The sequence below is a fragment of the Myotis brandtii genome, unplaced genomic scaffold (genome assembly GCF_000412655.1).
Source record: "Myotis brandtii unplaced genomic scaffold, ASM41265v1 scaffold782, whole genome shotgun sequence".
Classification (NCBI taxonomy): Eukaryota; Metazoa; Chordata; class Mammalia; order Chiroptera; family Vespertilionidae; genus Myotis; species Myotis brandtii.
The window spans coordinates 2,601,891-2,614,052 of NW_005371138.1; the positions used below are offsets into that span (position 1 = coordinate 2,601,891).

The following is a 12,162-nucleotide window of genomic DNA, read 5'->3' on the forward strand; positions in this document are numbered from 1 at the left end:
AGACCTTGCAGGCCATATGGTTTCTGTCACACTACTCTCCTCTGCCACCGTAACATAAAAGCCATAAATAAATGGGTGTGGCTGTGTTCCAATAAAACTTTATTTACCAAGGGTTCTAGTTTGCAGACCTTGGATCTAATCCAATCCCCATCCAACCCCTGCCAAACACCTACTTCCAGACACATGGACTCACCACCTCCCCAGGCACCTGCTCCATCTGTGCACTGTTCCATTTATCTCCTTAGGTGAAGCCAAACCTACCTGCTACAGCTTCTGATGATGCTTTCCAAATATGTGAAGGGATGTCCTCTCCAATATGTCTTGGGGTGGTTTTAAAAATAGGTTCTCAGCCCTAGCTGGTTTGGCTCAGGAGTTGGAGCACTGGCCCTCAGACTGAGGATTCCAGGTTTGATTCTGGTCAAGGGCACACGTACCTTGGTTGCAGGCTCAATCCCCGGCCCCAGTCGGGGCACGTGCGGCAGGCAACCAATCAACGTGTCTCTCTCACATCGATGTTTCTCTCTCTCTGTCTCTCCCCCTCCCTTCCACTCTCTCTGAAAATCAATGGAAAAATATCCTCGGGTGAGGATTAAAAGAAAAAAAAGATCCCAGAGAGCTCCTCTGCCTCTCCTGCCATGAAAGGACACAGCAGGAAGACGGTTGTCTGTGAACCAGGAGGTGGGCCCTCACCAGACTCCCAATCTGCTGGTGCCTTGATCTTCCCAGCCTTCAGAACCATGAGAAATAAATGCCTGTTGTTTAAGCCACCCAGTCTATGGTATGTTGTTATAGCAGCCCAAACAGACTAAAGCACCATGGAAACCATGACCCAAGTAATACCCCGCAGACCAGGAATTGTAATTCAGCAGATGACAGAAGCAGACCAAGCTCTCTCCCTTGAAAATAGATCTCCCACGCTGAGTCAGAGTTTCAGGAAATTAGACAGGAGTGGAGCAGCTTAGGTGGCAAAACTCATTTTGGATCCCAGCATATTTCTCTTAAAATATTCCAGTCCTATTATGATCACTTACACTATAAACTGCACCAAAATTTATACATCTTAAGTAAGATGCAGTGAAGAGTTCTGAACTAGGGCCAGGAGTCTTGTTCTATACTCAAGCTGTTCAATATGGCAGCCTCTAGCTACGTGTGATTACTGAACAAGTGAAATGTGACTAGATTGAGTAGAGACATAAATATGTACACCAGAGTTCAACTTAGTATAAAATAAAGAATACAAAATATCTCATGAATAAATGTATATATTAATGACATATAAAGTGAAATGATAATAGTTTGGATACATTGGATTAATTTAAAAGCTATTTAAATTAATTTTGCCTACATACCACAACATGAATAAAACTTGAAAACATCACGTGAAGTGAAAGAAGTCAGATATAAAAAGCCACACATTAAAAAAAAAAAGAAAGGCCACCTATCGTATAATTTCATTTGTATGAAATGCTCAGAATAGGCAAATCCATAGAGATAGATTAGTAGTTGTCAAGGGGAGGAGAGGGGAGAATAAGAAGTGACTGCTATTGGGTGCACAGTTTCTTTCCTGGTAATGAATATGTTCTAAAATTAGATCATGGTGAAGACTGCACATCTCTGTGAAAATACTAAAAAACACTAAACCATACATTTTTAAAGGGTAAATGCTATGGTATGTAAATTACATCTCAATAAAGTTGTTATTTCAAAAATTAATCTCACCCATTTCTCTTTATTTTTTAAATGGTGCTATTAGAAAATTTTAAATTACATATATGGCTCACATTATATTTCTATTAGACAACACTGGCTTATACCATTTGCCTAATTTAGTGTCTATAGATAGGTAAGTCACTTCTATCTGGACCAATTTCTAACATAGTTCCCATGATTACTAATTTTAGAATTATAAAAAGTCATTAATGTCTTTATAAGACATATAACCTTTATTATTTTATTCCACAAAAATGTATAAAGTGTATGAGGATCAACAGAGGGTGTGGTGTTTTTTTTCCACTCACAACCTTCATGCCCCCAAGATAATTTTTCCCAGAAAAAACTGTTTTTCAGCTTTCAGGGACCCAGCCCGTCTGTGGAGGAATAACTGTAATACCCTGGAAATTCTTTAACAGGACACAGCAAGGTGCGTATCAGGTGATGTCCTTACCTCAATGGCCTGGGGAACCACACATCTTCCAGGCCCATGAGGAACTCCTAATTGGCCAAAGGAGTTGGATCCACATGATAGAACCTGACCATTTTCTGCAAAATACAAACACTTAAGTCACAATCTAAGTAGTAAGAGATCTGTGACCAATGGGTAAACACTGAAGGAGCCAAGGGAATGAAAGGAGTGAGGGCCCTGTGTTTCGGCACATTCAAACCATGGTCCCTGCTTTCATTGTTGCTCTAGGAATAAAAACCCTGGGCATGGCTGCCTTACACAGACTATCCCTCACACTGCCAACTGTGACAGATTAGCTGTGTGGAACACAGCCCAGGGCCCACTGTGCGATAGAAGGATACTTATTCCCCACTTTTCATGTTTCCATATAACAACACAATTTCCATTATTTTAACACTTCAGACCTTTCTCCTTGCCTTTCCCATACTCACTGCTTTCTAGCGGACGAGGGGTAACCTAACCAGTTGGTGAGTTTGGGAGAAGGAAAGAACAGAACACGTGTGGCTTGGCACCTTCCTCGCAGGCACTCTGGGCTGACACATAGTAAGGATTTCCACTGTAGGGAAGGCCTAGAGTTTTGGGGATAAATTTGGATCAAAGAACAGCTTGGCCTGACAATGAACCCTGTCCTCCAAATTAGCCTTTATCAGTAAAAAGCCAATAGTCTGATCTCCACCTGTCTCTATACCTTTTTCACAATTGGTTCCAAATATGAAAGGAAACAGAGTGTTATCTATGACTCCCTAAAACCAAAACACAGGCCCATAATGAGCACTTCATAAATGATAGCTATTATTTAGATTCTAGTAATTACTACCATAGTCAACACACAGTACGGAACCCCTCCATAGAAGAGAGATGGAGACACCCTAGCAGGGCTGTAATGACAGGACAAGAGTTCACCAGAGAGACAAGAGAGGGGCTGTTCCAGGCAGAGAACAACATGTACCATTCGGTATTATGAGAAAGAAAAGTAAAGGGAATGAGGAGAATAAGAGCCAAGGCAACAACAGGAGTAGGTGGGGAACAATAATTGAAGGCCATGTGCTAAAAAGCTTGGGATGTGAGCTATGCATGTGAGAATCCACAGGGGTTTGAGGCAAGGCTGGGGTTGGTGGGGTTACATGGTCAGAAGATGCTGTTGCCAGAGAACTGTGACAAAGAGGGACTTTAGTCAGAAATTACAGATGGTCCTTTGAATCCTAATGGCCAGCTAAATGGGGCAAAAATACTTCCAGCGAGAAGTCAGCTGATAAAGTATTTATTGTCAACTGATTCCCAAGAGCATTACAGTGGTCCCTCAGTATCTGCAGGGGATCGGTTCCAGGACCCCTTGCAGATACCAAAATCTGAGGATACTCAAGTCCCTTATATAAAATAGCATGGGACAATGCATATAGTTGGCCCTTTGCATTCTTGAATTCCTAATCATTGATTGAAAACACTGTACATACTACATAAATGATAGCTATTATTTAGATTCTAATAATTACTACCATAGTCAACACACAGTACAGAACCCCTCCATAGAAGAGAGATGGAGACACCCTAGCAGGGCTGTAATGACAGGACAAGAGTTCACCAGAGAGACAAGAGAGGGGCTGTTCCAGGCAGAGAACAACATGTACCATTCGGTATTCGGTTTTTGATCAGCAGTTGGTTGAATCCACAGATGTGAAACCTGCGGATACAGAGGACCAACTGTATTCTATTAACTCTTAGCCCCTATCCCTCTACATCCTATTCTGCTATCTGGCTTCACAGAAACAGAACAGTTCTGTCCAATCATATTCATATTTTGCAAGGGGAAAGCTACCATCACTGTTGTAGCAACTACGTTCCCCTGTGAGTAACCGCAGCTGGCACTCCTGCCCACCTAGCCCAGCCGTGCAGCTATCATAAACTTCTGGTACAGGAAGTGGCCACCAAAGGTGATCTATTTCATTCCCCAGTCTCTGGCAAAGGTTTACCAGCTCAGCCCTAGCCGGTTTGGCTCAGTGGATAGAGCATCAGCGTGCAGACTAAAGGGTCCCGGGTTCGATTCCGGTCAAGGTCACATGCCTGGGTTGCGGACTCGAGCCCCAGGAGGGGGGTGCAGGAGGCAGCCAATCAATAATTCTCTCTCATCACTAATGTTTCTCTCCCTCTCCTTTCCTCTCTGAAATCAATAAAAATATATATATTTTTTAAAAGTTTTCCTGCCCAAAGTTTTACTGTTTAAACTCTCCTTGCAAAAGACACCTCATAACTTTCTTTGACAACCACAGAGAACATTTGTGTGTATGTTTTAAACCCAAAGAGGCTTTCATTTAATCAGCATCACCACCATTGTATACTTCTCACTCAAAGCCTTTGTGGTGACAAAGATTCCCCTAGCAGTGAACTCACCTGTGAGAATAATGGTGAAGTCCCAGCCACAGGCCACCTGTTGGATGGGACAGCCAATGAGGGATTTGCAGGGTGTAAAATATAGGACATCCTCCGTGTGACCAAGCCCCAACTGCCCATCTTTGTTCAGGCCACAAACGAAAAGGCTTCCTCCATCTGTAAAATACAAAGGCTTTGTTGATAGTGTGCACAGGGGAAATTACAACTGCCAAAGATCTTTTCCCACCCACATTAATAAGCCACGTATGTTAATGTGCACTGAACCAAATGGCATTAGGCTAAGGGACTCAAATCTAGTATCTAAATGGAAACTCCAAGTGCTAGAGTAGTGGCCAACTAATCACTAAATTGAGCACCTGCTATAACAATAAAGCCAAATCTATTCTGCACTTGGACAGTGCCAAGTATTGTTCTAAGAGGTTTCTGTGAGGGGCCAACTAATCCTTCAAGCATAGGGCCTAGGGCCCACAATACTTTTAGAGGCCCACAAAAAATGTTTTAATTTTGAATTCTTTTAAAATCAGAAAAACTGCAGCTGGTGTGGCTCAATGGTTGAGCAATGGCCTATGAACCAGGAGATCAGAGTTTGATTCCCAGTCAGGGCACATATCTGGGTTGCAGGCTTGATCCCCAGTGGGGGCCATGCAAGAGGCAGCTAATCAATGATTCTCTCTCACCATTGATGTTTCTCTCTCTCTCTCCCTCTCCCTTCCTCTCTGAAATCACTAAAAATATACTTTAAAAAAAATCAGAAAAATAAATGTAATAATAATGAATATATAATACTTAAACTAGCCTGGATTATATTAATCTTTACATCAATACAGCTGTAAAATATAATTTTTAATATTTCTTTATGGGTCCAAAAGTGCCAAGGACCCATAAAATGCAGCCGTTAATTCATTGGTTCTTTTTATCCACCATTAGTATCCCCATGGAATAGAGAAGAAACTGACACAGAGGAATTAAGTAATTTCTCTAAGGCAGTGGTCGGCAAACTGGCCCCTTGAGTGTGGCTCTTCCACAAAATACCACATGCGGGCACGGACGTACACTGCGATTGAAACTTCGTGGCCCATGCCACGGGGCCAAAGAGCCACATGTGGCTCGCAAGCCTCGGTTTGCCAACCACTGCTGTAAGGCCATACAGATAATAAATAACAGAACCAGGGCTTGAACCCAGAGTTTGCGTTTTTCACCAGGATGCACTATGCCCTCTTTCACAATGTTGTAGCACTTGTAGTACTTGTTAAGTTCTATCCTAATTATTTCAAGGGAAATTAAGGAAAATGCAAAGTTCTTGCTCTCAAGGAATATACAAGCTAATTGCAGACTCCTAACGCATATGCGAAAGTTAAGTAGCAATCTATGGTATAAAATGTGACATATTTTACAACTCTGCCACAAATATGTCTTATAATCTTAAGCAATCAGTTTTCTTCTTTGAGCCTCATTTGTGTAATGAGATAGGAAGAGGGGGAGGGAGGTGGGAGTTTCAGGAGAGCCCAAATCTCTGAAGTTCTTTCAGCTCTAACAATCTAGGATTCTCTGATAACAACTTGGCTCTTTTACCAAAATGATTTCCTCTGCAAAATACAAAAGGCTGAAAGATGATAATATAACATCCTAGGGGGAAATATCTAAGAAAACAAGGGGCTATGTACTCTTGAAAGAAAGTTACCTGTGACAACAGCAGAGTGGCCCCCTCCTCCCGCGATCCTCCTGACACACACAGGTTTACAGAAGTCATTCAGTTGTTGGGGCAAAAACACGTCTTCCTTATGGCCAAGGCCAAGTTGCCCATAGCTATTTGCACCCTAGAAATAAAATAAACCAAGGATGAAAAAAGTATGGGAACCCCTTTATTTACCTGGCTCTGCCTTTCTCACCCCAACAACATCTCAGAGTCTATATACAAATGAGATTTTAATAAGCTCATTCTTAAGGGGCTATTATATGCAACCCACACTTAGAAGGCAGCTCCATCCCCAGAACACCACGCTTGCCAGGTGAGAGGAGCCCTTAGCATCCCCAGTTTATCCAATGATACTCCTCACCTTCCCCTTCCAATGCCCCAGCTCCCCTATGTTGCTTTTGAGGACAATATGGGAGTTCCTTCTGATAAAATCGAATTACCTGGGATGGCTAAGAAAAGAAATAATGGAGGGAAATAGAAACAAAGTGCTAGGACTATTTCTTGTCCCTTCTCCCCATGTCCCACTGGGAAAACCAGTAATGACTCTCTGTAATCAAAGTTAGCTAAGAATTTTGCGCCCTCAAGCAGGGCATGTCATTGTTATTACATCTGTACTATGTGTACCGGTTAATAATGGCAGATTTTGTAATCAAAGAAAAGACGATAATTTCAAGAGAAACATCAAAAGTGCTTTATTCAAAGTAATGTCCATCGCTAGCTACACATTTCCCCCATCTTTCATGTAATCTGATTCCGTCCCAACAGAACTTTTCTTGTTTTGAGGCAAACCATTCAGAGACCCAATTTTCCACTTCTTTGTATGTTTTGAAGTGCTGCTCGGAAAGTGCATGTGCCATCAATCGGAACAAGTGGTAATCTGAAGGAGCAAGGTCTGGTGAATACAACGGGTGGGTTAATACTTCCCAGGCAAGATCTTTTAACGTGTCTTTAACTGGTTTTGAAGTGTGTGATGGTGTGTCATTATGAAGCAAAATTACTTTGCCATGTCTTCTGGCACATTCTGGTTGTTTCACGATCAAAGCGTGGTTCAACTTAATTATTTGTTGTCGGTAGCGATCAGTATTAAGGGTCTCACCTGGTTTTAGAAGCTCATAATACACCACACCTTCCTGATCCCACCAAACGCAGAGTATTGTCTTCTTTCCAAAGCGATTTGGCCATGCAGTCAATGTTGATGGTTGACTTGGATCAACCCATGATTTTGTGCATTTGGGATTCTCAAAATAAATCCACTTTTCATCACCAGTCACAATTCGATGCAAAAAAAGACTTTATTTAGTGCCGTTGAAGCACCATTTTACTGATGACTTTTCGGTTTTCCATTTGTCTTTCGTTCAGTTGATGTGGCACCCATTTTCCTTCCTTTAAAATCTTCCCCATTGCTTGTAAATGATCGGAAATTGTTTGCTGAGCAACATTTACTCTTTTTGCAAGTGTTTTTGAGTTTGACACACATCTTCATCCAATAATGCTTGTAATTGTTGGTCTTCAAACCTTTCCAGTTGACCTGGTCATTCTTTGTCTTTCATATCGAAATCATCACTTTGAAAGCATTTACACCAGCATTCACAAGTATCTTGAAATGGAGCATGCTCACCATAAGCTTCCCCAAATATTCAGCAGCACTTTTCTTCAAAATAAAGTAATTAAAACTTCCCGCTAATGCTCTTTTTTGGCACGAAATTTGACATTTTTAAGCGTAAAAATATCTATGATGTTAACACCTTCAGCAAATTTGACATATGAAGTTTTGAAGCTTGCTGTCAATACAACAAAATAGCATATATATCAACATATGTGTAACTCCATCTATTGAAAAAAATCCGCATTATTAACTGGTACACCTAGTATGTGAAAGAGGGTGGCAATGATCTCTAAGGGCATTTCCTAGTACTATGCTTTGTGACTCTAAGATTCACATGGTGAGATCCCTGTAAGGGGACAATATGTCTATCATTATTATACAGTAAAGGTCCACAATCCCTAATCTGAAACCCTTGCAGCCAGATACGTTTCAGATCAGAATTTTACGGACTGTAGAAAAGTAATACATACATCATATACACTTCTGCAAGGTACAGGAGCAGCACCCCATAAACAACAGTATTATTCCTACAGTAAATGGTACACATACTCAGACTATAAACAGCCTATGTCAGGTCAGTTTGGGGCGTTCAGAGCTTTTTGTTTTCGAAATTAAAGAGAATGGATTGTGGACCTGCTGAGAGAATCTAATTAAGATTTCAGGAATCCTTATAATTTCTCCAGGTATCTGCTTCTGGCTAGTTCTTCCTAGAGATGAGTAATAAAACCTTTAAAATGTGTTTGTTTTTAAAATGCCTGAATGAGCAAAAGTGATTTAAAACAACTAGCCGGTTTGGCTCAGTGGATAGAATGTCGGCCTGCAGACTGGAGAGTCCCGGGTTCGATTCTGGTCAAGGGCACATGCCGGGGTTGCGGGCAAGATCCCCAGTAGGGGGTATGCAGGAGGCAGCCCATTGATGGTTCTCTCATCATTGATGTTTCTCTCTCTCTCTCCCTTCCTCTCTGAAATCAATAAAAATCTGTTTTTAAAAAATAAAACTACAAAACATACATACATACATAAAAACAAACTCCTGCCCCATGTGATCTCTTCCCCAGTCATCCTGGGGTGCAAGGACTCCATGCTGGAAAAGCAAGCCATGGCAGGGACACAGGTCCCAGAGGCCCTCAGGGGCAAATTAGCTACCGATTACTGAGTGCTTCTCCCTGTGCTGGGCAATCACCTTTAACTCTCACAACAGAGGAGATGGGCATTGTCATTCTCATTGTACAGATGAAGAAACTAAGGCTCAGAGAGATTAAGAAATTTCCCATAGTCACATAGCTGGGTAGGCAACTTTGTCTCTAAGCATAAAGAAAAAAAAATTATACACACACACACACACACACACACACACACACACACATACATATATACATCCTATATAATAAAAGCCTAATATGCAAATTGACCAAAGGGCAGAAAGACCGGTTGCCACGATGCGCACTGACCAACAGGAGCAGACACTCAATGCAGGAGCTGCCCCCTGGTGGTCAGTGTGCTCCTACAGAGGGAGCACCGCTCAGCCAGAAGCCGGGCTCAAGGCTGACAAGTGCAGCGGCAGTGGCAGGAGCCTCTCCCGCCTCCAAGGCAGCAGCAGCCCTAAGGAGCAGTGACCTGAGTGGTAAGGAGCAGCGAGCAGGAGGGCAGTAAGGAGCAAGGGGTCCCGGACTGCGAGAGGGCGCAGGCCGGGCTGAGGGGACCCCCCCCCCCATCCAGTGCACAAAGTTCGTGCACCGGGCCTCTAAAAAAAAAATATATATATATATATATATACACACACACACACACACACACATACACATACATATACATATACATATAAATATAAGTATGATGAACCTGCTCAGAGCTTACCTGGCAAGAGGCTAACTGTATGACCCTATCTAACATAGTATCCCCATCACTTTTTCTTGCTTTCTTTTTCTTCACAGCACTGCCTGACATAACATTATATATGTTTATGTGTTTACTGTCTACCACCTAAAAAGTAAACTCCATGAAGGTAGGAACTTTATTTTGCTCACTGCTATTTCCCCTGCATCTGAATCTATGCCGGCCCAGAAAAGGTGTGCATATATTTTATAATAAATGAATATAAGACTCTATGAGTCCCTACCTAGGAAAGATCAAATGCTTGCACAGGGTGATGTGGAGGGCGTTTGCACAGGGTGACGTGGAGGGCGTATGCACAGGATTTCTCCATTAGCCCTGAGTTCTCATGGCTGTCCCATGACCCGGGTTACAGGCTGCTGAACAGAAAGTCAGACGCTGGCATTATGGAATTCAAATTACAATACCAAATTTTTGTAATGCAACAGGAGGCCCTAAATCCATGATAAAGCAAAGCAAAATGAAATTTTAATACAACCTAATACAGCACTATTTGCCTTCAGGCAAAACACACACACACACACACACACACACACACACACACAACTCCAAGGAGGTAAACAGTCCCTGGGATGGCTAAGAAAAGAAATAATAAGAGACTGACTTGTGTTCCCCTAAAATTCATTTGTTGAAGCCCTAACCGCCAGGAGCTCAGAATGGAACTATACTTGGAGACAGGGCTTTTCAAAGACAATGAAGGTTAAATGAGGTCATAACCATGTGGCCCGACACTAATATGACTGGTGTTCTTATAAGAAACATAGGGATGCTCTTGCACAGAGAAAAATCCCTCTGAGGACACAGCAAGAAGGCTGCCGTCGCTAAGCAAGAGACAGGCCTCACAAGAACATAAACCTGGCCGAAACCGGTTTGGCTCAGTGGATAGAGCGTCGGCCTGCGGACTCAAAGGTCCCAGGTTCGATTCTGGTCAAGGGCATGTACCTGGGTTGCGGGCACATCCCCAGTAAGAGATGTGCAGGAGGCGGCTGATCGATGTTTCTCTCTCATCGATGTTTCTAACTCTCTCTCTCTCTCTCCCTTCCTCTCTGTAAAAAAATCAATAAAATATATTTAAAAAAAAAAAAAAAAGAACATAAACCTGTTCACACCTTGATCTTAGACTTCTGACCTCCAGAACGGTGAGAAAATAAATGTCCATGGTTTAAGCCCCCCAATCGGTGGCATTTTGTTATGGCAGCCTTAGCAAACTAATACTCAGATAACGCAGCTGGAAGAACACACCATCAGGTCTCCAAGCACGGCGGTGGGGTTAGGTGCAACAGCCTTTTTGTTTCCGCACAGACAAGGCCACAGCTGAAAGGCTTTTTCTGTCAGATGTTTCCTCTGTCCACACCCCGTCTCTGGCCTGGGAAAAGCCAAAGACACCACCCACCCCAGGCACACATTCAATCCCAACTCCACCACCAGGTCAAGTATCACCTCAAAGATACTCAGACAGACAGACTACTCAGGCCACACCACACTCCCCCTTCTGCGAGTCTGCAGCTGACATTCAACAAGTGTTCCTTGTACTGATAATTACCGTTTTTAAATTAGCGAACATATACTGGTTTTCACAGCAATATAGGTATCTCCCCACCCACACCCATACCCACCCCCACCCCAAGCGTTAAGTCTTTCACTCGTGTTTTTCCCCAAAAGACCAGCCCAGGGGTCACATACAACAGGTATTAGTCAACAGATATTTACTGAGCCCCTTGCCATGTGCCAGGCACCGTGAACAAGACAGGCTCAGTACCCACCGTGACGACGCTGACGTTCTAGCCAAGGAGGCTGACATCCACAGATGACACACGGCATGAACACCGGGACACACGTTATGAGGAACTAAGACACCGCGTCTGCCTGCTCCCGGGCATCGGGCGGAGGACCTGCCACGCACGCCTCTCCCCCCGCCAGGACATAAAACGGGACCCTGCCTCTCCGGGCGCCAGTCAAACCCGTACCGCGCAGCCCCCCGCGCCCCCGACACGGGCAGGCGCCGGCCACAGCAGAACAGCAGCGACGGTGCAGGGTCTCTGCCTTTGTGCGCCGCCACACTCCGCAGGCCGCACTGGGAAGGAGGCTCCCGCCAGGCTGGGGCGGGGCTGGGGACGGCCCCGTCCTCCGGGCCAGGCAGGGTGCGGGGCCCCGGTGACCCACAGGCTCGGAGACAGGCGATCCTCTGTCTTCGGGGCCATCCCCGCCGTCTGTCCCGGAGCTCAGGCAGAACCAGACGCTCTGCCCTGGGGGCAGGTCCTTCCCACTGAGCCGCAGCCCCTCCGGTCCGACCCCACCGGCCAGCAGGCCCCCTCCGTTACCCCGCAAAGACCCTTCCCTCCGCCCTCTCCTCTTCCGCCCCCGGGCCGGGATCCTCCAACCGAGGCAGCGCCGGGC

The 12,162-nt window shown here is 44.1% G+C and overlaps 1 protein-coding gene across 14 annotated transcripts in view; it reads right to left on the reverse strand.

The window, feature by feature from the left end:
• Nucleotides 1-12,156, reverse strand: part of SERGEF (secretion regulating guanine nucleotide exchange factor) — a 197,305-nt gene extending 185,149 nt beyond the window's left edge. For 13 of the 14 annotated variants that reach the window (XR_001360010.1, XM_014530897.1, XM_014530902.1 and 10 more), the window contains exons 1-4: nucleotides 11,733-12,156; nucleotides 6,252-6,387; nucleotides 4,571-4,726; nucleotides 2,165-2,259 (exon numbers count right to left, since the gene is read on the reverse strand). Coding sequence is in view for 13 of the 14 variants with exons in the window: in XM_014530897.1 (XP_014386383.1) it covers nucleotides 2,165-2,259; nucleotides 4,571-4,726; nucleotides 6,252-6,387; nucleotides 11,733-11,966 (621 nt within the window). In the remaining variant the exon portion in view is untranslated. The remainder of the gene's footprint in view (nucleotides 1-2,164; nucleotides 2,260-4,570; nucleotides 4,727-6,251; nucleotides 6,388-11,732) is intronic. The other variant, XM_014530899.1, reaches the window with a different exon arrangement.
• Nucleotides 12,157-12,162: the final 6 nt, after the last annotated feature.